The 26,161-nt window shown below is 37.5% G+C and overlaps 4 protein-coding genes across 4 annotated transcripts; 2 read left to right on the forward strand and 2 right to left on the reverse strand.

Moving 5' to 3' along the window:
- Positions 1-277: 277 nt before the first annotated feature.
- LOC110727531 (calmodulin-like protein 3) lies at positions 278-2,869 on the forward strand. The gene has a single exon (XM_021907093.1). It carries the CDS (start codon positions 1,070-1,072, stop codon positions 1,523-1,525), a length of 456 nt encoding a protein of 151 aa, XP_021762785.1. The 5' UTR covers positions 278-1,069; the 3' UTR covers positions 1,526-2,869.
- A 430-nt stretch (positions 2,870-3,299) lies between these two features.
- Positions 3,300-8,226, reverse strand: LOC110727530 (DEAD-box ATP-dependent RNA helicase 42-like). Its single transcript, XM_021907092.1, has 3 exons — positions 8,068-8,226; positions 3,563-7,735; positions 3,300-3,460 (listed from the first exon to the last, which is right to left on the reverse strand). Exon 2 carries the CDS (start codon positions 7,626-7,628, stop codon positions 4,143-4,145), a length of 3,486 nt encoding a protein of 1,161 aa, XP_021762784.1. The 5' UTR covers positions 7,629-7,735; positions 8,068-8,226; the 3' UTR covers positions 3,300-3,460; positions 3,563-4,142.
- A 7,161-nt stretch (positions 8,227-15,387) lies between these two features.
- On the reverse strand, positions 15,388-16,348 carry LOC110727532. The gene is made up of 2 exons (XM_021907095.1): positions 16,165-16,348; positions 15,388-16,044 (listed from the first exon to the last, which is right to left on the reverse strand). The coding sequence occupies exons 1-2, from the start codon at positions 16,170-16,172 to the stop codon at positions 15,477-15,479; spliced, it is 576 nt and encodes a 191-aa protein (XP_021762787.1). The 5' UTR covers positions 16,173-16,348; the 3' UTR covers positions 15,388-15,476.
- A 3,413-nt stretch (positions 16,349-19,761) lies between these two features.
- On the forward strand, positions 19,762-25,177 carry LOC110727533 (glutamate--tRNA ligase, cytoplasmic-like). The gene is made up of 7 exons (XM_021907096.1): positions 19,762-20,110; positions 20,859-20,955; positions 21,054-21,207; positions 22,619-23,721; positions 23,837-24,304; positions 24,430-24,637; positions 24,778-25,177. The coding sequence occupies exons 1-6, from the start codon at positions 19,974-19,976 to the stop codon at positions 24,634-24,636; spliced, it is 2,166 nt and encodes a 721-aa protein (XP_021762788.1). The 5' UTR covers positions 19,762-19,973; the 3' UTR covers position 24,637; positions 24,778-25,177.
- The last annotated feature ends 984 nt before the right edge of the window (positions 25,178-26,161 follow it).

The following is a 26,161-nucleotide window of genomic DNA, read 5'->3' on the forward strand; positions in this document are numbered from 1 at the left end:
ATAATTGATAATTATAACTCATATTTCAATTCGTTTAATCTATGTAAAAGGTTGATAATTTAAACTCACATTCAATTTGTTAATCAATTTATAAAAATTGACATGATTTTAATTGGGTAAAATTGTTAACTTGAAAAAACTCGTTTAACCAATCAACTAACACGAAGAAACATAACATGTTTGTTAGATCTAGCTTAAGATGTGAAAGTTATTCAATTCAGTCCGTATTTGACCAACTTTCAATCATCAGGAGTTTTTTCAATTTGACTTGGGTAAATATATAAACCTTTAACCTAGTCTTCTTACATGGTCAATGACGTTTTCTTACACTTGAGTTAATTCATTAGAAATTCATTTTGTCAACTCTTTAAGTTTCTAGACAATAAAAAAAAGATAGTCATGTACTCATGTACCTCATATTTTAAACATACCAAGTCCAAGAGTATTTTACTTGTAAATTCTCAATAATTATACGACGTTATTATTAATTATATAATTAAACAACCAAAAGCATGTGATTAAGTCCAAGTATTCCAAAAGTTATGGACTCCATGAATTTAGAATGAGCTAGCCACGACGAAAAACACGCCAATTCCAACTCCCTCAAAAAAATAAAATAAAAGATAAAATTGCATAATCTAAACCCCTTAAAACAGGAAGAGACAAGTATATATCCAACTAACTACTTATAAATCAACGACTCTTCGAAATTCTTGCCTCTTCTACTAATTATCCTACCCAAATCTATCAATTTTCTTCTTTTGCATCCAATTTTTTGGGGTACAACTTTTTTACCCCTATTTTCACAAAAACAAAATCTCTCCCAAATTAATTTTGCCATTTTTTTTTTCGTTTTCGAAACTTACTTTCCCTTTCTATTATCATCTTTGTTTGTTGCATTTGTTCTATAAGTCTGTTTTTTCCTCTTATCTCGATGTTCATTCCAAATTCATCACATTAATTTTAACCATCTCCTAATTTGGAGATTGTAACGAGATAATAATACAAAGAAAGGTACGTAAGTCAAACGTTCTTGTTTATTTATTTGGAGGGATCTAAATTTAAGGTAATGGATCAAGCAGAACTTAAAAGAGTTTTTCAAATGTTTGACCGGAATGGAGATGGGAAGATCACGAAAAAGGAGTTAAACGACTCTCTACAAAATTTGGGAATATACATTCCCGATAGAGAGCTTAGTCAAATGATAGAAAAGATTGACGTAAACAAGGATGGTTACGTCGATATGGAAGAGTTTGGTGCATTGTACCAAACAATAATGGACGAGAGGGACGAGGAGGAGGACATGAGGGAGGCGTTCAACGTGTTTGATCAAAATGGTGACGGTTTTATAACCGTCGAGGAGTTGAGATCGGTTTTACAATCATTGGGTTTGAAGCAAGGAAGAACAATTGATGATTGTAAGAAGATGATTAGCAAGGTGGATGTTGATGGTGATGGAATGGTTAATTATAAAGAGTTTAAGCAAATGATGAAAGGTGGTGGATTTGCTGCTTTAGGTTCATAGATGATTTACAGTTTTGTTTTTTCTTGATTGCTAAGATATCGAAACCTCGAAAGAAAGAAAGAAAAACAAAAGGAAGATTAATATTAACAAGATTGAAGAAGAAAAGTATATTGATTAATCCTCAATAGAGGAGGATGCATGGGGAGAGATCATAGTAAGATCTCTATTTTGTATGAATTCATGGAAAATTGTAATTTTGATTCTTGTAAAACCTAGATTATCAATGATGGGGTTTTGTTCACATTGAGATTTGTGGTAAATTTCTTCAATTTTCTTTCTTTTCTGTTCCTTTCTTTTTTAATTTTTTGTACATTAGTAACTAAAATGCTATTAATCATAGATTTATAATTTTTTGTACATTTTTCTTTTCAGCTAATATGCAATAATATCAGGCTCACACACCTCGAGTATGGGAATTGAATAACTAAATTAATACTAGTTCAACCTTAATTGGCTTAATTTAACTCAATCTTTGTCTCTTATCCGTGTTCATGTAATTATACTAACTGTTTGCCCATCCTTAAACCAAGTAATGATCAGTACAAGCATATAGCCTAAAGGATACTGGATAAGTGGATTGAAAATTCGAAAAGCCAATAGGACCAAACAGCTGACGACCCTCTTAAATCAGACGATACACCTGAGGGATTGCAAAGATAGATAGGATTAGACAGCCAGAACCACGCAAAGAGAGTGTATTATCTACAACATCCATGATCTTCTAAAAACTCCATCCACAATCTTACTGTAATCAAAACTCCAGAAAAGCCTTCAGAGTTTAAACAGCCAATCCTCTAGATCCGGTCTATAACTGGTCACGTAATTGTGGTCATGTGAGGGATAAGAGGGAAAGTAAAAAACGCTCATGTGGTTTCATAGTAGGACATAGAATGATAGACTTCACGAAAATGGAGTGACTTTCTTTTTGTGCAGTAAAACTTTCACTCAACTAGCAGAAACTGCTAACTATGTTAACTTGACACCCTGTTGCACGTTGAGTGTCGAATGTCGGATCTTTCAACACAACACCTAAATACAGAGTATATAGCTTTATATGGATTTTTTTTTTTAAATCTGGAGTGTCAGAGGATCCAACATATCAGGCACAACACCCAAATCCAGTCTAAGCAACATAGACTGCTAGGTAACTTTCTCTGTGGTGCGAGACATAAACGCCGAGGAGGTACAGGCATGCAGCTACTCATGAGGTCACTACCTGGTTTTTTTTTTTTTTTTTTTTTTTTTTCAGTCTACCAATCTCCTTTCTAGTATCTACTCCCAAAAGCTGGAATTCTCGAGTATTTCTACCTAAAATTAACCACTAACTACAATCAATCTTAAATAGTAATCCAAGTAATGCCAGTTGGTTCACATCCTTCATTTTCTTTACACTCCCCAGTGCTACAAAACTCGGGATCCTTTGTCAAAAAAAAAAAAAAAAAAAAAAAAAAAAAAAACTCGGGATCCACAACACAAGTCTCCAAAGTTCTTAAGATCTCAGCAGTACATAACACCAGTCCATCACCGTCCAATAACAAGTTAAACTAGTAACCATAATCTAAGGCAAGTCATCCTGTTAATATATACATCATCACCTTCATCAAACTCCCAACCCCGATCTAACCAAACCAGTAAACATAATCTAAGGCAGGTCATCCTGTCAATTTATACATCAACACCTTCATCAAACTCCCGACCCCAATCTAACCAAACTAGAAACTGACAAAATTTGGAACTAGCAAGTTAGCCAATAGATTTATTTGAGAGCAAAAGATAAATCGTAATCTAAATTTAACCTTGAACAGAGCCTAATCAATCACAATATCTTCAACATACAATATCACAAAGCTATAAAGATACTTCTGGGGGGAAGCAATTGCAATAACCCCATTTAAGCTTATACAAGGAAGTGCTTCTGGTTTTCCAACCGTTGACCTACAATCAGCAAAAGAAAACATATGAGCTTTCACCCCGACCAAAATTTCAAGAAATCAGTCAATGAGATCCATCATAATTGAAGGCTTGAAGTGCAGGTACCCAAATTGCTTTCTGTAAGCCTCCAGAAGCCATGCAAGACGGTAAGTCACTTCTGGCAAAAGGCAATGGTCTCCTCTGATCCTCTCTTGAGCTCAGGGTAAAGATGAACGAGAGCGAAAAAAAAAGGAAAAAAAAAAAAAATCGATCAAAAGAGGCACAGAACTACCAGAGAACAAGCATAAATATTCTGATGCTGAACTGTTCAGTCAAATTAGTGAACCACAACATATGTTTGGGAGAAAACATAGAAATGGATAACATCTAGGCAAGTTTATCCATGAATATCCTCATACCCCTAATCTGACATATACCTATGAATTTCTACTCCTCACAAGCAAAATCAGATATAAAGATGAATGATGTACCAAGTTTAGAGCATCATAGCTTAGCAAGTCCCATCCATCACAACAAAATCATTTAAGAAATGACAACCAGATTTAATGTTACAAAAGTAAGCAAAGCATTAGTAAAGTATAGCAAAGCAAATGGATGGTGGTACACCAGCAGCATCTAATACTGAATCCAATCTCAGGATGACCAATGTACTACCATGAAGGCAGTACAAATAAGACTCTGGTTATCAGAGAATAGAATACCTGCCAGGTTGGGCCCCACCTGGAAGAGAGATAGCTTGCGATGTGATATCCTCCAAAACCCTCTTCAGTTCTGCTTTAGCTGTTTTGACTGAATGCTCTGAACGTCCCTCAATGAAGAGGTATAGTTTACGTTCATTAGGACCTGCAATCTTGCCAGGAGGGTAGTACTGTCCCCTAGTTGTGATGGCAGCTCCAGTCCAGTCAGATATAGGACCCAAGGTCTCCTTATGGGTCACCTTCCAGCGAGCGTTCTGTGGGAAATCATTGATTTCAAGTTCTGCCTCATAGTGCTCAGGCATTGCATCTTGTTGTAGCTTAGCTAAATTCTGTTGTATCTTCATTGCTGCGGCGAGGGCAACTGCCCTAGCTGGATTATCTGCTGAATTGATTGACAGTATAGAGCCAGGCACTGAGCCAGCTGTGCCCGACACCGAGGCAGGATGCCCTGTGGTATCTGATAACCCTTGCCCACCAAGAGCAGGGTTGGGTACAGTAACATCTGTTCTTTTGCGGACTTCATCGTCTTCATCCTCTGAATCTGACTTGTCAAACTCAAAACCATACTCTTTGGCCTGCGCTTTCTTTGCTGCTTTCCGTGCTTCATCCTCCTGCTCATCAAACTTAAACCCACTTCCACCATAACCTGTTCCATGGGCTTGCTCAAGACCCTGTCTCACCTTTGCCAAGAACCCATCGGCAAGCGCTTTCAAATCCTGTGGAAGGGGCTGCTCTGAGAGTTCCAAAGCTTTCACAAGATCAGGAGCATATCTTTCTTCATCTTCAGAGATAAAAGTAATAGCATGCCCCTTACGACCAGCACGACCTGTCCGGCCAACACGATGAACATAGTCTTCATAATGGTTGGGGACATCGAAATTAACTACTAGCTCAAGATCCTTTACATCAAGACCCCTAGCAGCAATGCTAGTTGCAATCAATAAGTTGCACACATTACTCTTAAAATCTGCAAGGGTGGATTCACGGTCCCCCTGATCTTTTCCACCATGAAGAGAAAGACAAGGATAACCACTCTTGAGTAAATCCTTAAACAATGCATCACATTTATCTTGGGAATGGACAAAGACCAGAATCTTTCCCTTTTCATACCACTCCCCAAGCAGTTCCAGGAGTCTAAGAAACCTTTCACTTTCAGGCCTAACTTCAACCATCTGGGTTATGTCTCTGTTGACAACACTTCTCCCACCAACCTGGATTTCCACCGGTTTATTCAGGACTTTCTTTGCCAAAACCTCAACCTGACGAGGAAAGGTAGCAGAAAATAATACAGTTTGACGGTCTGGTCTTATATTCTGGACAATTCTCGTTATCTGAGGTTCAAAACCCATATCAAACATCCTGTCAGCTTCATCCATGACCAAGAAGGTAACTCTTCTAAGATTTGTTATTTTTCCACCACTTGTACAAAGTATATCTATCATTCTACCAGGGGTGCATACAACAATCTCTGCTCCTTTCTTCAGATCACCTATTTGCTGCGCAACACCTGAGCCACCAAATACAGGTACAGAGGTCAAATTCATTACTTTGGCAAATTTCTTTATGTCATTGTGAATTTGCTGGACTAGCTCTCTTGTAGGGGCCATAATAAGTCCAATTGGACCATCTCCAGACATCAAAGGTGGCTGGTCCTTAATGTGCCTCAACATTGGCAACACAAAAGCCAAGGTCTTTCCCGAACCAGTTTTTGCAATACCAATGCAATCTCGACCACTCATAATTACGGGCAAAGCCTGAGTTTGGATTGGCATCGGCTTCTCAAAGTTCATCTTTCTGATTACCTCCAGAATTTTAGTTGTTAGTCCAGTTTGGTGCCAGGTTTTGATAGGCTTTGGCACATCTTTTCCATGAACTTTCAGCTCCAGCTCCTTCCTGTAAGCATCAACTTCCTCAAGAGTCATCTTTGCAATATCCTTTACTTCAATGTAAAAATTCTTCCTGACATCTATGTAATCAATCTTTGAATGATCAACTATGGCTAATTTTTCAGCTTTAGTCTTCTTCACCCTTTTAACAAACTCATCATCATCTTCATCCTCTAAGTTCATTCCCCCATCCTCTTGATCCTCGTACTCAGGGTCTGAATCCTCGTCAGGCATTATTCTTCCAAGAAATTTCTTTGGAGCTTTCTTAGACACCTCACCATTGCTTTGTTCAATATTTTTAGCCTTGCCATTCAATTCAGTACTTTCTGTATCAAGCACAGCACTACTCAGTTTCTCAACTTCAGGCAACACCATTGAGTTCATAAAGGCATCCAGAGGATCAATATCTTCCTCTTCAGCTGCAGCTGCAGCAGCACCCCCATTAGGTAATGCATTTCCATTCTCAACATCAACGGCCATAGGGTCACCAGCTTCAACTGGCGGTTTAAATACTCTATCCACATCCATATCTGTATCTGACTGCCCTTCTGTAGCAGCTTCTTCATCATCAGATTCACCTTCTAGTGTCCATTTCTTACCTGCTTTAGGTTCTTCAGCATTTGCCTCCCCAAGCTGCTGTCGTTCCTCTTCTTCCTTTTTCCTTCTCAGCTCTTGCCATTCCTGAACTCTCCTCCTCCGTTTCTCCATCTCATCATCCAATCTCTTCTGTTCCTCCTCCATGTCCTGTTCCTTTGTCTCCATTGATTCCTGAATTCTGTCAGGCTCATCATCACTCTTCTTCTTCTGGCTGTCCACACTATCATCCCGGTGCCTATGTGATCTGCTTTTATCTTGATCTTTTGATTTACTTCTTTCTCGGTCTCTTGATTTACTCCTTTCTCGGTCTCTCTCCTTGTTCTCATCATCTCTCCTTCGCCGTTTCCTATCTCTGTCCTTCCTCTCATCACCACTGTCATCACTTACTGCTTCACGTTGCCGCCTCTCTCTCTCCTTAACTCTTTCTTCCCTCACCCTTTCCCTCTCCCTTTCACGTTCTCTCCTCTCACGTTCTCTTTCTCTTTCCCTCCTCTCCCTCTCCCTCTCTTTATCTCTTTCCCTTTCCCTCTCCCTCTCCCTCTCCCTCTCCCGCTCCCTTTCTTTCTCCCGTTCCCTCTCTCTATCCCTTTCTTTCTCCCGCTCCTTCTCTTTCTCCTCTCGTTCTCTGTCCTTTTCCTTCTCCTTTTCTCTCTCTTTCTCTCTACTTTCTCTATCTCCATCCTTATCTTTGTGATCCTTTTTCCGCTCCTTCTCCCTATCCCTGTGTTTATCCCTGTGCTTCTCTCTATCCCGGTCCCTTTCCCTCTCCCTATGCTTATCATCTACACTTTTATCTCTCTCCGACCGCCTACTCTCCCTATCCCTCTCCTTCTCCCTGTCTCTCTTCTTCTCCTTTTCCCCATTCCTTTCCTTATCCCTGTCCCTTTCTCTTTCTTTTTCATGTCCACGGCCACGACTCCTTCTAGATTCCTCCTTCGTCTCATTCTCTTCCTTCCTCGACTTTGATCTCACATCCTCAGATTCCCCCATAGATTCTCCCAATCAATTCAACAACAAAATAGTCGTATTGTTTCAAAAAGACTATTGCCTTGTAAACTAATGAATTCCTCAATTAACGCTTGCTTTACCGCCTACAACTGCAGCCAGAAAAACACTAATTTAGTAGTGTGAGAAATTGAAAGACAATAAACACACACATATCAAATTCAGGGGCAATTTCATAGTTCAATCCTAAAATTAACAAATCAGGCTTCGAAATTTCACATAATTTAGAGAGACAAGACAGATTTGATTCAATTAATTAGGCTCGTAATTTCCTTCTATTGCCACATAATCACTCGTTAGCGATACTGCAAAAATCCGAACCCTAAATTAACTAAATACTGACAATTAAATTAAATTGGATCAACGATAAACCCAAGACTGTGAAATTGATATTGGAAGATTACAAAAAGAAACGATAACTTACCTCAGAAGCTGCTTCAATGGAGGATAGAAATCTCAGAAGGGCGCCTCAATGGAGAACGTGGAGTGCGCTTCAATGGAAAATTGAGATAGAATAGCGCAGCGTGTAAGTGAAAACTGAAAACCTCCAAAGGAAAAAAAAAAAAAAAAAAAAAGCGCCGGGAGATTACGCGCATATGTCAAGTTGTCAACCGCTAGATGACTTAAGATCTAGAGACTCTAGATAATATCTACGGTCAAAATTCATACTTGTAATAGGACTAGAGGTGTCAGTTACAGTGTATGACTCGGGTTGGATTTATTTTAAACTAGCTTAGGCCTCGTGTTATACACGATAAATTTAATTTTTTTAAAAAAAAAAATTATTATATATATAATAAATAAAAGTGACACTTTAAAATAATTTTTTTGATATTAATAATATGAATCAATTTTATAATGTTGTGTCAAAAAAAAATTATAATGGAGTTTTACTTTTTTGGTAAAATCTAATATTACTTTGTTTATAAGATAATTAAAAAGAAAAATTGTCATGATTAATCCCAACTTTGCTCCATCCGCCAATATTAATCCCAACTTTCAAAATTTTTATTTAATCCCAATCTTATACCCCTTTAATTTTTATCACTCCTAGGTGACTTGAAACCGGTTAGTAAACTTAGTTGACTTGTGATTTTTTGTACACGTGCTGCAACATGATAGGTTAAAAATAAAAAAAATTAAACAAATTTTTTTTTTAAAAAAAAAATCCCTAGTCCTTCCTCAGCCTCTTCCACCTCCCCTTCCCTCAGCCCCAATCACCTCCTCCATTAGCCTCACTCTCGGAACCACCAGGGGGTGGTCGGAATTCGTTGGAGAAGGCAGCGAGGTGGTCGGAATTTGACAGAGAAGGGATGGGAGGGTTGAAACGTAGGGGGAACGGGGCGGAGATGGAGGTGATAAGTGGCGGAAACGGAGTAGGGTGGGGGTGGAAATGAAGGCCTGTCGGGACAATAGGAGATGCCGCCTACTAGAAACAGCAGAGGATTTCTCCTGTCGAAACGGCAGGCGCTGCCGCCTGCCACAAACAGCAGGCGCTACCGCCTATCGGCACCTGCCACCTGTTGGTAAGGGTTAGGATTTTTTTTTTTTTTTTTTGAATTTTTATTTTTTTTTATTTTTTTTGAATTTTTATTTTTTTTTTTGAATTTTATTTTTTTGGACCTATCATGTGCTGATGCGACATCAAGTTGGATCTGGTTGGGTGTAATGGGAGCGGATTGGGTATAAAGTTGGGATTAATATTGGCGGATGAAGCAAAGTTAGGGATTAATCATGGCACTTTTTCCTAATTAAAAAGGAGTAGGAATAATATTTTAGGTAAATATGTACTGAAGAATTATGATAAATATAAATGAATATTTTTTTCATAAAGATTATATAAAATATTTGGAATGATATCAGTATCATTGTATCAAATATTTACAAAAAAAAAAAAAAAAAAAGGGTTATTAAGGAAAGGCCAGGGGAGCTTTGGAAGGAAAACACAGCATCAGGAAGCTAAGTGACACGTGTCACTCCTGGTGTCTATTTTAGAACTAAGTTATTGATGATTATTAATTTAGATCATGCTAAATTTTATTTCTAAATAGGAAATTTTGAATTTTAACACCACAAAAAAACAAGTATTTGACTTTTAACACTAAAAAAAAAAAAAAAAAAAAAAAAACACTTTTATTTTAACACCACAAAAAGTTTTCAAAATTGACTTTTACCACCACTTAACTGATTTCTGGATAAAATCCGTTAATGGGACTTAGAATGCCTCGTGTCAGCATATTAATAGTCCAAAAAAATAAAAAAAAGTTAAAAAAACAAAAACCCTAAAACTACCACAGCCGCCCCACCCCCACCGTCAGCCCCATCGTCGGCACCATCCTCTCACCTTGACAGCCTCGTTCCCAGCCCCAGCAACCGGAAAATCCCCTCCCTCCCTTTCCGTGTCCCCAAAACCGACAGCCCTCCCTACAACCACCAAAAAAGCCGTTGTTTTTCATAACCCTTAAAAATGGCAACCGAAAACGCCCACTAGTGATCGAAATCGGCCAATTCAGGGCCGAAATGGTCGATTTCGACCATAACCCGGTCGATTTTGATCGTAAGTAGCGATTGTGGCCGTTCGTTTTTGGGTTGTTTGAAAAAACGAACAGCCGTTTTTTGTGGTCATTGGGAACTAACGTCGGTTTTGGGGAAGGGAAAGGGAGGGAGGTGCTTTTCCGGTGGCTGGGGTAGGAAACGGGAGGGTTTGTTAGGATTTACAGCGATTTCAATCAAGAAAACACTTAAACAATGTGTGGGAACAAATCCTAAAATATATTATTACAATTCCAAATTGTAAATATCAAATACAAAACAAAGTATTACAATCAAGTATTTAAATTGTCAATGAAATTACTGAAAATTTACATAGACTACACTAGTGTGAAGAATCAAACTTGCCTTTCCTCCAAGCCGACTACACCAACCATGAACATGAGAATATCGATGACCACGTAAGTCTCAAACCTTGATACACTGTCAAAGGCGTGTATACACTTTCCTAAAGAGGTTTATTTCCCCCACACGGTGCTTGGGTTAAATCGGTAATCCTCTTTGAGATACAATTGACAGCCAATTTCGTTCTTAGCACTAGAAACGAAATACAATGAGCAATTCACAAAGATGGCTAAGTTTCAAGGATTTTCCTCACAAAAGTTTGCAAGAAATTTGAGAGAAAATGTGGAGGATACTATTTGGAGAGATGAAGAATTTTTCTTCTATATCTTTTCTTCACGAAACTTTGTCTTTTAATAAAACACTCAACCGTCAAGAAAAACCGCAAAACAGGGAGGCGCGGGCGCGCCACATTTCAGCGTGGGCGCGCCTCCCAAAATCTGCGAGATTCCACAAGAAGGCAGTGAGGGGCGCGGTTTATGCGCGACTAGCAGTGCGGGCGCTCCACCAGGACGCGCGGGCGCGCCAACCACACCCTTCCAATTTGCTGATTTCCAGAGAGGTGCGCGGTTTAGGCGCGCTCTCTGCGCGGCCGCGCCTACGTTGTGCGGGCATTCTTCATGGGCGCGAGCGTGCAACCATCAACACTCTCAACAAGGGTGAGGATGTAGTGGTGGTGCGCCGCTAGCGGTGGGTCTGGGGTGGCTGGGTTAGTTTTAGGTTTTTTTTTTTATGTTTCTTTTTTTTCTAAACTAATAATATAGCAACACGTGGCACAATGGACCCCACTTAATGGAAATTTGGACGACAACTGTTAATTGGTGGTAAAATCAAATTTTTTAAACTTTCGATGGTGTTAAAATAAAAGTTTTTTTATTTTGTTTTTTTGTCGTATTAAAAACCATTTTCGTGTTTTTTTGTGGTGTACAAATTCAAAATTTCCTTCTAAATAATTGACACCTTTGATTTTTTTTTTAATTATTTATATGCAAAGTTTGACCATTGTTTTCTGGGAAATTCTTTTTGGTAACACTCAAGTTTTTCATTTTCTCTTTGGTAAATTGCAAAAATTTCATTTCTCTTTGGTAATCTTATGTTATTGTTTACCATTGATAAGTGTTATTTAATAAAAATCCTTAACTATAATTAGTTTTTTTTTTAATAATTAAATATTGTAAAAATAATAATGTATTTATTAAAAAAAAAAAAAAAAAAAACCCATCCCCCACCCCACCTAGGCGCCAGCAGCCCCTCCCCTGCCGGCAGCTAGGCCCCTCACCGCCAACCGCACTAACACCCTGAAAACCGGTCCCCTTCCCCAACGACCCCCCTCACACCGGCAAACCCCCAAACACTTAGGCAAAGGGTTTTAGCTCCGCTTTCTCTTTTTCTCTCCCTCAAAAAATCCATGCAATCAAAAACCTTCGAACCCTAGCAATGGAGTGAATCTCCTACCAGCGTTCCCCCCAAGTCAATATCCGAGAAATGCGAGACGATCATGAAATTCGAGCTCAAGAAAACCGATTCAAGCGTTGCAAATTCTCTTCGCCGCGTAATGATTGCCGAAGTGCCAACCGTCGCCGTCAATCTCATCGAAATCGATGTCAATTCCTCCGTTCTCAACAACGAGTTCATAGCTCACCGTCTCGGCCTCATCGTTCTCATCAGCGAGTGTGTGATGGCAATGCGCTTCTCCCACGATTGCGACGCATGCGATGGAGACGACCAGTGCGAGTATTGCTCGATGGAGTTTCATCTTCGGTGGAGTATGGCAATGTGTTTGGGGTTTTACAGTGTAAGGGGATTCGTAGGGGAAGGGGGCTGGTTTTCGTGGTGGTTAGTGTGGTCGACGGTGAGGCGCTTAGCCGCCGGCAGGGGTGAGGGGCTGCTGGTGGCTAGGTGGGGTGGGGGAGGGGTTTGGTTTTTTTTTAAAAAAAATAATTAAATCAACCAAACAACTCTAATTATAGTTAAAACTTTAATAAAAAATAATCATTAATATATTAGCAATAAAACTAATTATACAAGATTACTAAAAAGAATTGAAATATTTGCGATTTATTAAAGAGAAAAAATGAAAGTTGGGTGTTACCAAAGAGAATTTCCTTTGTTTTTTTTTTAGTAATATCAACTTCTTAATATATGTTTATTACCATTTAATCATATACTTTGTATATATCTAAGGTCAGACTAGTGCATTGTCTTGTACTTCCTCCGTTAACAATTATTTGCAATAAAGGGGGGTAGCACAGACTCATAGGCAAAACTTTTAAAGCCGCATTTGATTAAGTATTAATCCTACCTGGAAATAAAAACAATTAAACAAAAACCCATAACCATCGAAACCCAGAACCACCACCAAAACCACCAATTTCACCAAACCCACCGACATCTAGAACCAAAAACCACCACCAAAACCACCGAAATCCAACCACAAACCTAGGAAAACCACCGACTAATCACCAAAACCCTTCGACGAACCACCAAAACCACCCCCACTGAAACCCGATTAGATGCACCACCAAAACCACCCCCATGAATTAAACCACCAAAACCACCGACGAACCACTAAAACCCTTCGACTACCACCAAAACCACCCCATGAACCACCAAAATCACCGACGAACCACCAAATCCCACACACCACCAATACCCCTGAACCACCCTGATAACCAAACCCACCTAGGAACCACCCCCACAAACTTGCAAATCCACCCACAAGCCACCAAATCCAACCATGACTGCAACTCTATTAGATTCTTTATATATGTGGTGAATCTGACATTTGTTGAAATGTCTAAGAGCTTGTTGGATATTGTTGATAATGTGCGATAATTTCCACTTATATATTGTATACAAACATAACATAATATCATTAAATTTTATATGAGCATGTAATTTAAGCTTAGCGTTGTTTTCCAAATGGAGTTCTAGTTGTCAATCAAAGTTCTAGGTCATTTCCTTCAAAAAAAAAAAAAAAAAGTTTTAGGTCATTAATTTTATTTTAATAAAATGTACAATCGGATTCGTGATTTTTACCTAACTTCTTTTGGCAAGTTGAGGTCAAATTGATTTTCCTAGTTGTTTGTGTGTTTTTAAATTATACCATCTAGGTTATAATTGATAAGTTTTAAACTATTAATGTACGAGTATGAAGTCCAATTGTACAATTGGCTTATCATGAGCATTCAAAAAATTTAGATAACTATACTACTTCGCATATTACCAGACAAGTTTAGATTGGTTTTTGAAGCGAATCAATTTGTATGGGATTTATTAAGTACAATCTATAATATTTACATAAGTTGTTGGGTACAATCATACAAGATTTAAGAGGAAAGGATATAGATATACTTGTATATCATAGTTTTTTTAAGACATCCTTAAACGTTTTGTATTCTGTATATTCTTTGTTCTCATGCTAGAAATTAATTTCCCCACCCCTTTAAAGAAGAGAACTAAATTAAGGCGTGGATGAGAAACCCTTTCTCGTCATAAAGTCTGCCAATTGATTCACTTCCCACGCTTGGATACCTGGTTCATTGCGTTCACCACCATAATACCTTCTAAAAGTGCCATAGTTAGCTTGGAGAATACAGAGTAGAAGAGTTAGGGTTTTGTTGTGCAAGTTGCAAAGATAAAACTATTCAGAAGTTGCAAGAATCATATGTTACTTTCATCACATCCCCCCTTAAGTTGTGCTAATACTATACAGCTATACTAACTGAGTACTCAGTATTTGGGTTGTTGCGTGATTTATTTCAAAAAAAATCACCTGATGGCGCCTTAATAACTAGTTTCATGTTCTCCCAAGTTCACAATTTTCAAAATAACAAGCAATGTTTTTTTGCAAGTAGGCTTCTATCAAAAGGTAAATGATAGACTTGTAAACTTACAAAATACTCCAGCCAATGAAGGATAACCTTTCATAACGCGTTCACTTAGTGAACCAGTATGGATTCATGCCGGGCAAAACAAGAATTTGGACGGAAGATCCAGCTACATAACCACCTTGCTGTCAATGTTTGAACTTTGAAGAGGCCTCTAATGGTTATGTGGACCAAAATGAGGCATTGAAGCAAATTTTATTGCTATTAGCCATTAGGTGCTCAATCGTCAACTGATTACAGAAAGCATCTTCTCCCACGATCAATAACACAGTATTTGTAGGACCAAAATTTGCTTTGTGTAGTTCAAAGAACTAAGAGCTCGCTGATCAAAGTGATGTTGAGACTAAATCCATAAGCAATGGTCTGAGTCCTCAAAGCACAACCAATATGAGCAAAAGACACTATTCCAGTGATATAGTGTGATTGAGCTAATTAGCTAGGTCATTCCAGTACTGAACTGCTCTGGTATCTTGGTGTACTTGAGTGAGTGAAGTCTGTCTCATTACTCATTAGCTTGGCAAATCATGGCTTCGGCTCCTTGGATTATTTATATCACAGTTTGACGTTTCATCCAATTAGTTCCATTTTACGAGTTTACTGCTTCAATCAACGTCATAGGAGAAAATAACTCAAACTACAAGAACACCAAGTCCAACCGAATTAGTCAGTTAGGACGCACGATCTATCAAAGCGGCTCCCTAGAATACTAATGCTCCATTGGTATCCACTCAATTAACCAAATTGAGCTCAAAGCACATGAAAAGCTATCCGAAAACTCGAAAGTTCATCCAATATTTGACATGAACATATATAAACATCCACAGTAGGACACTCAACTCAATGAGGAAAACAACCATAAAGGCTCAAACAATAAGGCCAAAATTCAACATGTAACATACAAAAAAGACAAATTTCTCTAATTTCACCCCAACAGACCAATCAAAGGCATTAACAAAACAAAATTCAACCAAAAAAATACCACAAAATAGAGCATATTTCTTGGAAAATTGACGGAATTTTTATACAAGGAATAGAATTCGAATACATGAAATCAATGCAAGAAAGCATAAAGAGCAGTAGAAATATAAACCAAAAGAGCAGAAGTAACAAGAATAACCAAAGCAGCAACAACATGAGTAGCAGATTTACTCCCACAACTCAACAAACCCAACCTAATTTCAATGACATTAATCATTGACAACATCAAAAACAAACACCCCATAACACTTCCAATAGCAGAACCCAACATTCCAACCCTCAATACTTTGGTATTAATGTGGGCTCTAAAAACTTCATCAACATCCTTGCTGTTTAAAATGTTGATTGCAAGCTTTAATCCTTGCGCAACCAATGACGAGAAAAGGAAGAAGCTAAACGAGACGACCTCGAATACGAGGAGTTTTTTAGCGACGTCAATGCCGGCGTCGCAAGAGGTGCGATTCTCGAGGCTGCGTTGGCCGGGAGTAGTGAGGGAAAGGCCGACGAAAACGGCGATTGTGAAGAGGGAGTTGACGTTGACGAGGCCGTCGAGGGCGGTGACGTGGACGCTTGTGGTGGAGTATGCGGCGGTTGAGTAAGTCGGGGTTTGTTGGGTTGTGCGATCTGGGTAGAAGTCGGGTCTGCAATTGAACAACAAACAAAAAAACTGGGTTAGACTTGGATTTTGTAATAATGGCGAAATTTAATTGAATGATTAAAATGAATTGATGGAATAAAGGGAAAGAGATAAAGTAGCTTACCCTTCCATGGTTGAAGATGAAGATGAATTATTAAAATGTGTTGCTTTTTGAAATGAAAATGAGTAGGATTGTAGGAAGGGTAGAGTGTGGAAAGGACGATGGTGCTTGGAAGGGAGAGTGATGGTGAAAGACGGAAAGATGGGTAAAGAAGGAATTTGTGGCTTAATTACCGTGATGTGTTGATTTAAATGTTGGTAGTTGTAGTCTTGTAGGAATATTACGTACGGTCGGTACGGAGTAGAGCTAGACATCGTGTTGTGCCGGGCTATTGTGGGCCGTGTCTCACTGTGTTAGGAGGTGGCTCGTACCGTGCCGTGTCGAACCTGGGTGATGGCGGGCTGAGCCGTCCACTAGGCGTCCAGGCCACCAAATTGCCAGATCAATCTTGTGATTATGCTCTAAGTGCACGGTTTTTAACACCCTACTTTAGCATAAACACGGGCCCCACATTCACTCTTTTTCGAAGTCCTCTTCCTACGACTTAACTCATCTTCACATACCACCCCATCAACTAAACCACCCGAACCTCCAACACCTATTGCCTTTGCCCTCTTCTTCGCTTCCATCCTAGCCCTCATGTCGGGTTTTCCCCAACACTCACACTTCCACGTGTTGACAATTCTTTGTTTGTTCGTCTTAGAATTTACACCTTGACCCTTGACACTCCAAACCCTATCTGCTCAGCATACTCCTTATAGTAGGCTTCAACCTCTTGGCAAGAACGGAAAACCATCCATTCCTTAGATTCCTCAACAATTACAGACATTTCGTTCCTACCAACCACAGTGTGAGTTGTATGAATTGTTTTCAAGGGGGATAAATACCTAACATTCATGCCAACTGCACCTACACCAACACCCTGAACACAACTATATGCAACAACTACGTCTTCTATACCCTCCATATCATTACCCTCCTCCATATCAACGTTACTCCTAAACTTAACTCCACTGCCCCTATCACCTACACCAACCTCACTGCCTCTTATAACGCCTTCATTTTCCATTTCCATAATATCAGTCTCCATAAAAAACAATTCACCCTTCAAATACAGAACACCAACATAACTATGATGCAAATTAAAACAGTCATAGCTCTATTAACAAGGCATACTACAACCACTTGAACAAAGTAGCACAAATCAACCAACCAACACGTTTTCACAGCACAAATTCAACCAACAAAGTAATACAACCAACCAACACAAATCAACCAACCAATTGAACAACCAACAGAGTAATACAACCAATTTTCAAAAATTAACACAAATCAACCAACACGTTTTCACAGCATAAGACTACAACACATTTTCAAAAAGTATATATTGCATTTTAAACAAAATCAATCGCCCATTTTCAGCAACCTCAAACCCATTTTAACAGAGGGATTGAACCTTATAATCCCATTACTTTCAAAATTATTCTGATTTCAGTCGCAATTATGATTTCAATTTCATGAAATGTTGTCGCATCAAGAGAAGAACAAATCAAAACCCTAGAACAGAACATAACTTACAACTGGAAGAAGCGACGAAGAAAGAGAATAGAAAACTTCACTTACCTGCTACTTCAATGGAATTAGACAACTTGAATACCCGATTTTTTCATCTGGAATCTCCACGAGCTTCAGACCACAGCGCCATTGATAGAGAGGAGAGAGAGAACATAACGGCTGACACATAGGCTGTCCCCACGAATCCGACTCAGCAGATGAGGAAGTGAAAAATATCACATTATTTTCCAAAATGTCATTATGAGAAACGCAAGTGTTTCTCATAACGAGGAACTAGGACTCCCTTTTATGTAGTACTATCTTTTATCTTTGTATCAAAACTATCTTCAACTATTAAGCATTGTAATTTTGTCCTATTCCATTCAATTGCTCCAATAATATTATTTTAAATCTTGAGTATTTTCTTTTTTAAATGTTGAGTAGTATACATATGAATGAAGTCGTCGAATGTCTCAAATAGAATAAAATAAAAATTAAAACAAATCTTATCATCAATATTTCATCAAGTTCGTACATTTTCATTAAGTGATTCTATCAAATAATTCTAAAATCTTACCATTGAATAAAAATTAAATCAAATTCGTACATTTTTCTTTACTAATACCATTCTAAATCCATCGCCATTGACTCATTGACTATAAAACTTAAAAGTAATAATAATTTAAGATTATTTTTTTAATAATTGTCAATTATTCTTGCATTTTTTACACTTACACAAAGACAATGGATTTATATACATAATATTAATACAAGACTAAAGAACACCATTTTGGGCTAGCATTTGGGTTTGCAAAAAGATGTGTATATATTGTTTAGCAAATGGGCCGGGACTACAAGTTTATTAGAAAATTTAAAAGGCCTATCTTTTTACTGTATTTGGACTTCAATCGGGCTTATGCATTTGGGCTTACATGCAAATTGAAAAGCATTTATAAACACCTATTGTTAGCACAAGAATAACGTAACTAAAGTGATCAAGTTTTTACACTCTTCTTTTTTAAAAAAATATAGTTTCTTAATAGAATACACTTCATTTTTTTCCCTTTTCAAAAACATCATTATCAATTTTTTTAAATAATACCCATGATCAAGCACCCGAACATGAATTTCTTTTCAAACTCACTACCTCCTTGAAAAAAAAACCCCACATTGCCACACTTCAAGACAGCAATTACACCCTAAAATTCCAATTAGCACCGCGTGCGTAGCGCTCGACAAAGTCCCTAATATATCAAAAAACCTAGATATAGTAAAACCCTATAATTTTCTTTGTTCTCTCTCTTCAAACTTAGCCACCATAGTAAAACTTAGGGGCAGCCATAGATTTTTATCGATGGTAAGGCCTCAAATTCTTCTTTAATTTAATGTTTTTAGCTAATAAAGATCACCAATAGTATGGTGATTATAGTCAGTCTCTCCATGTAATGTTTAGTCACTCCCTCTATATAGGTTTAGTATTGTTTGTTTGTTTGTTTGTTTTTAGTGTGTATAGTGATACAAATTTGGAAGATTCGTCTTGCAATTTGTAGAATTGCGGGTATGTTGGTATAGGGGTGCAAATTTGGAAGATTCATCTTGCAAATTTGCAAATCTTGATGACCAATCAAGCTTTATCACTTTTACGACTATACATCAATAGAGCTCCGTCAAAGATAATGCAAAGACATAAAATTATCCAGGAGCAGTTTTGAAGCGATGGCATTAGTTTAGGGCTGTTTAATTCTTGTTTTAGGAATTTAGATCTCTTAAGGGATGATTGTAAATGTCAAATGACTATTATTATTTAATGAAATCATCCTTTCCTATTCCACTAAAAAAAACTTATTAATATATCGAATTATATTATCATGTTTAACTAGTTTTGGATTCAGATTTATCAAAAAAAAAAAAAAAAAAGAAGTTTTTGGTTTCAGACAATACAAGTACAACTTGTTTTGAATGGTAAGAAGGAAAAAAAGGGTTGTACAACTTGGACGGACTAAAATGGGCTGAAAACATGAAACCATTGGATAATAGGATCCAAAAGTCCAAAACCATCTAACGGTTGTAAAATGACCCTAAAAAACAATCGGCCACCATTTCATAATAATATAACCAGCTCTCATTTTTCCTTTTCACTCTTCAACAAATTTCACAGATTCATTGTAAATTTGTTCTTGGTAATTCACTAATTCGTAAAAAATTCTTCAATAATTTTGTATCCCCTAAAACCCTAAAAAGGGTTTACATCGAAATCGAAAACTAAATTATAGATTTCTATATTACCTGCATATTTTTCAAGATTGAGAGAAACAAAAATGGAGGTTACGCTGTCGTTTGCAGCTGATAATCCTCCATTATCAGTCATTGCTGCTGCTAAAATTGCTGGGATTTCTCTCTCTCCTGACCCATCTCTGCCATCTGGCTCTGTTCCCAAGTTTATCTTCTCAAATGGGTATAATTATTTCTTCTCTAATCCTTGCATTTTCGTCTTGTTTATATGATTTTCTGTAATTGCCTTTTGTTGAAAGATATCGAACAATTAGGTCTTTTTTTTCCTGCAAATTAAATACTCCAGTAGTAATTTTAGGTTAATTTAGTAATGTTGAGTTTCGATGATGAGAACTGATTGCTGGAATGAAATTAGCAGTAAATATCATGATTGCATAGAGTATACTGTAAGGTTATAAATTATGGTATTGATAATGAATTTGTGTGTAGTTTTACGGGTGTTCTGGGAAGAATTATGCTCAAATGAATTACCCTTTCGTAATTTTATGATGAATTTGTGTTGAATGAGCTGTCAATTTAAGAAAAGACCATGGTTTGTTTGAGTGCTACAACTAGTTAACTAAGTAGGCCTTAGATTTTTATGTTTATTTATGTGTTTTGCTTAAACAATGTTTGTGGGGTTTGATTGAACTTATTGCTGTTTGGAAGTATTAATATAGTTTCATGTTTTTTTCTATGTATCCAAGGCCACTAGGGGGAGGGAGTCTTGGCATCTTTTAGCTTAAATTTGCATATACACGCCTGTTGCTTAAATGTTATGTGACTTTTTTATGGGTTATCAGGAGTTAATATCATACATGGGTTCTTCTGCCAAGACATGCCTCACAGCCATGTTGCAAATGTAACATTTACGAAAATTATATTTATCAGGCTACTAAAGCCTCATTCATATCTGTTTTTTGGTATCATAGGTCAAGCCTCCGTGGAACCTTGGTCCTTCTGCGATATATTGGCAGAGTTGCGGAAAACCTGACTCTATATGGGAAAGATTTATATCAGACTGGAGAGGTTTTTTTCCCCCTTATATTCACTACACATCTTGGTCTTAACAGCTCAGACACTTCAACCTAAACTGTGGTTCTGATGCTGTATGCTTCTCTGTACAGATTGATCAATTGTTTGAGTATCTACCTATTCTTGAGAAAGGATCTGAGTTTGAAGCAGGTTGCAGCTATCTGGATACCTACTTATCGACTAATACCTTATTGGTTGGCCATGAGGTGTCGATTGCTGACATCTTCTTGTGGGCTGCCCTTGCTGGTAATGAGTCAGTAATCTCATTGGATGTTGATAGTACAAATTACTTAAAATTTGGATTTTCTGATGTGGCCTCTTTGTTTACCGAAGAATATATATGCAATTTTAATATTCGTCTTCATGTAAAGTAAGATTTATGTATCCGTCTAAAAAAAACAAAAAGGTAAGGTTTATGTGTGATATATGCTGACGAAGCTCTCATCTAGATTCATAATCTTTAATGCTTCTGAAGAATTCTGATAAATACTTGTGCTTGTGTGTTTTTTGGGTAGATGTTATATGATTCATAATAATAATAAAAAAAAGTGTTTCTGTTTTCAAATTGATAAAATCACTCTGCCTGCTCTGTTCGCTCTGCCGCATATCACACTATATACTGTAGGGGAATTCTGCATACACTGTATAGTAGAAAGAGAGGCATGTGATGGTGGACACTTTAGCAGCAGATTTAACTAAGAATTATATTGTTCACTGAAGCTTTAAAATACAATGCTATTTTAAATACCCAGTGCCCTTAAAAAGCTTTTGAATATGTGAGCTCAAAGGGACTGTATTTGTGCCACCTTTGCCCTTGTTTGTAAAGGCAATGCTTGCCACCTTCTTCACATTAGATATGATGTCAAAGACGAGATATGCAGGAGTTTTGCTTAATCTATTATGACTTACAGTTCGTTAGTAGGAAGATAAAAAGGAAGGTAGAGGGATGGGGGAGAAGAGGAAGGGAAGGGGTAAAAAAGGAAGGGGGAGGTGGATCTCCATTTCTCCCCCAAATCTTTCCCAATTTGGAGGGATTGTGTATATTAAAGAGGGAGGGAAAAAGATCCCTTCCTTTCCTTCTCCCTACCTCAACTATCCAAACAAGGGAACTTGTTCATCTTCCTTATCCTTCCCTCCCTTGCACTCCTTTCTCTTATTCAAACAAAGCGTCAAAGCTGATTATGTCCAACTTTAGTGTGCACCTTTTTATATGTGGAATATTTGGATTTATTTTGTATCAAATAAGAGGTATCTTTAGGTTGAAGAGGTATCAAATAAGTTGAAGAGGACAAGTCCGAAAGGGAGGTGTAGGTTGGGTGCCTTAAATAATTATATATTTAAATATAATGCATTTTAGGTAGATGGTTATTAGGGACTAATATATGGTTATTAGGGACTAATATATGAGACAGCCCTTGTATGTGGGATTATTCCTTAGTTAAATTAAAGGTGGGTCTGTTTTTAAGAAGATTGGGCAAAGGTGGGATTATTAGAACAAGATTTTCACAAAATGGTTTTTAACTTGTTAAGTGTACTGAGATTTGCAATGTGAGTTTGTAATTTTGTATCTAGCATTATTTGTTATTATATTTCATTATTAACTTGTTGAAACTATGTATCCATTCTCAATTTTTTCTAAAGGAATTTCTTCTTGTAGGTACTGGCCAAAGGTGGGAAAGCTTGAGAAAATCCAACAAGAAATACCAAAACTTGGTGCGTTGGTATAACTCTCTAAGCTCTGAATTCAGTGCTTTGAGTGAGGTGTTGCAGTCGTATGCTGGGAAAAGGGGCTCAGGGAAGCCAGTTGGCGGGAAATCAAAAGACCAAGAGTCTCGAAATGAATCGAAGAGCACTGGTGGTGACATCAAAACAACCAGCCGATCTGAAATAGATCTTCCTCATGCTGAAGTTGGGAAAGTTTGTGTAAGGTTTGCTCCAGAGCCTAGTGGGTATCTTCACATTGGACACTCAAAAGCAGCATTGTTGAATAAGTATTTTGCTGAAAGGTATAAAGGACGTCTGATTGTGCGCTTTGATGACACAAACCCAGCCAAAGAGAGTAACGAATTTGTTGATAACCTTCTCAAGGATATTGAGACTCTGGGTATTGTTTATGATGATGTTACATATACTTCTGATTATTTCCCTAAGTTGATGGAAATGGCTGAAAATTTGATCCGCCAGGGTAAAGCATATGTTGATGATACACCACGTGAGCAAATGCAGAAAGAAAGAATGGACGGGATTGAATCGAAATGCAGGGATAATAGTGTGGAGAAAAACTTGGAGTTGTGGAAGGAAATGATTGCAGGATCTGAAAGGGGTTTAATGTGTTGCATTAGAGGCAAGCTGGATATGCAGGATCCAAATAAATCCTTGCGAGACCCTGTTTACTACAGATGTAATCCAATGCCTCATCATCGGATAGGGTCCAAGTATAAGGTGTACCCAACCTATGACTTTGCCTGTCCATTTGTAGATTCTGTGGAAGGAATAACACATGCTCTAAGGTCTAGTGAATATCATGATCGCAATGCTCAATATGACAGGATTCAACAGGATATGGGACTAAGAAAAGTTCATATATATGAATTTAGTCGACTAAATATGGTCTATACTCTTCTTAGCAAGCGAAAGCTTCTCTGGTTTGTTCAAAATGGAAAGGTGGATGGCTGGGATGACCCTCGGTTCCCCACCGTGCAAGGCATTGTCCGTAGAGGGCTGAAGATTGATGCTTTAATCCAGTTCATACTTGAGCAGGTGATGACAGCAATCAATTACACTATGCAATTAGTAGCTAATAAAATTTAGTCTCCCCTTTAACATTTTATTTCTCCTTACATAATTCTATAAAATCTGTGTATATTTTCTGCAGGGGGCATCCAAAAATCTCAATCTCATGGAATGGGATAAGCTCTGGACCATAAACAAAAAGATCATTGATCCTGTGTGTGCTAGACACACTGCAGTGATTGAAGAGTGTCGCGTTTTGGTGACTCTGACTGATGGCCCTGAGCAACCATTTACTCGTATTATACCCCGTCATAAAAAGTATGAAGGTGCCGGAGAGAAGTGCACAACATTCACTAAGAACATATGGATCGACCATGCTGATTCAGAGGCCATCTCTGTCAATGAAGAAGTAACTTTCATGGACTGGGGTAATGCCATTATCAAAGAGATCAAGAAAGACGAGGCTGGGAATGTTGCACAGTTAATAGGGGTTCTGAATCTAGGTGGATCAGTCAAAACCACTAAGTTGAAGCTAACCTGGCTGCCTGAGATTGACGAGTTAGTTAAACTTCAACTTGTGGAGTTTGATTACTTGATTTCAAAGAAGAAGGTACATTATTCATGTTTTCTGACTTCCTCAGGTCCAGAAGGCTGCTATCATTGAACAAGTGAATATTTAATCAGAAGTTTTATAAGCTGATTCTCTGACCAATTTTCCTGTTCAACTTGATTCAGGTGGAAGAGGATGAGGATTTCCTCGATGTGCTGAACCCTGTCACTAAGAAAGAGACTTTAGCTATTGGAGATGCAAACATGCGAAATCTGAAACATGGAGAAGTTATTCAGTTGGAGAGGAAGGGATACTTCAGATGCGATGTTCCCTATGTGAGACATTCAAAGCCAATTGTTCTCTTTGCTATCCCAGATGGGAGGCAACATTAAGGTAGTAATTACATGATATTTAGCTGTCTCTCCACATCTGAAACCTTTTTAGTTTATATAAATCTGCATAAATAGTATAAAACCCGTTGTGGTATCTAGAGATTTGCAAATCCCTTTCATAAATTTAATTTTGTATTGTAGGTAACTTGTTGGGCACCTAGAAGTACAAATAAGCGTGACTCATTTACTTCTGTGACTTGAAGATATGAAGGCTACTGGATGCAGAGGAATAGAGGATTGTTTACTTGGTTCTGGGAGATTTTGTTGTAAGATGCAGTTGAGGATTGAATTCGAAGTGAATTAGCCCCTTAGTTTGAGAATTGATCCAAAGCTATAGATCCTAACCTCACCCCCTTGTCCTGTACGTCGGCTCAAAATCATGTTTTTCCATTGCAAGACATATGGTGTTGAAATCCTTTGTTTTCATTCCAGAATTTTCGACAATTTACTGCTGTGAAGCTTGATTTTCATTTCAAAAAGAATCAAATCAAATTATTTTCACACACTTTTTTTTAGTGGATATTCAATCTTCAACTTCCTGATTTCTAACTGAATATTACAATCAACGGTTTGAACCTCCTTCCTATCTGCATGTGTTCCATCTGTTCCTTTGTTGTTGCAGTAATGTAATGTAATCACTTAAAGCTAGCCCAATAATACACTGTGTTCTGTATAATTGAGTTCCTTCATCTTACACCCAGGTGCATCTAGCACAGTACCCTTTGTAGTTCTGTCCGGAAATAATTTAGTTCCTTTAACTTGCACCCGGGTGCAATTAGAGCATGGTGCATCAAAGGATGACCTTTTGCTCATTTGATGATTTATTATGCTAATTAAAAACAAATGATTTAACCATTTTGAATCTATTCTCATTTTCGTCTCTTCACAACCTTAGATAGGAAAGCAAGAATCCAATTTCAACTAGTTAACCAATCTCAAGCTTAAGCTCTCAAATATGTAATTTCTCAATTGTTTACATTTTTTTTATATATATAAATCTAAAATCCTTTCAAAATGTATAATTTCTTATTTATTATTTGGATATTTATATGAATTCATACTCCTCATTTTTCAAAATGCAAATTTTCCTCTAAAGATTTACATATTCCTTCAAAGATCCTTTCAAACCCTTCATCCCTCAAAACACACATTCAATCTAGTAAGAATTACTATCGTACTATTTTTATTTTATTTCTTTTTTCTATTTTCTTTTTTTTTTTTCTCTCGTATTTGACATATTAAAGCAGCAATCTTCATTATTATTTAAAAGGTACAAAAAAAGGTTAGGAATCTAAACTGAGATTAGTACGGTAGTACACGGTGACATTCACTTTTATCTTTGTGGTGATGTTTAACAAAAACTACCAAAATTAGTTATTGCTATAGTTTAAGGCAAAATGTATCATATATAGCTTTTATAGTACTCGTTATAGTAGTATAAATAGCTGATAGTTGTTCTAAACATTAAAATTATAAGACAACTAACCTCTAACAACTAGCTAGTGGGATAATTGGCACGCAACTA

This window comes from Chenopodium quinoa, unplaced genomic scaffold (assembly GCF_001683475.1).
Source record: "Chenopodium quinoa cultivar QQ74 unplaced genomic scaffold, ASM168347v1, whole genome shotgun sequence".
Taxonomy (NCBI): domain Eukaryota; kingdom Viridiplantae; phylum Streptophyta; class Magnoliopsida; order Caryophyllales; family Amaranthaceae; genus Chenopodium; species Chenopodium quinoa.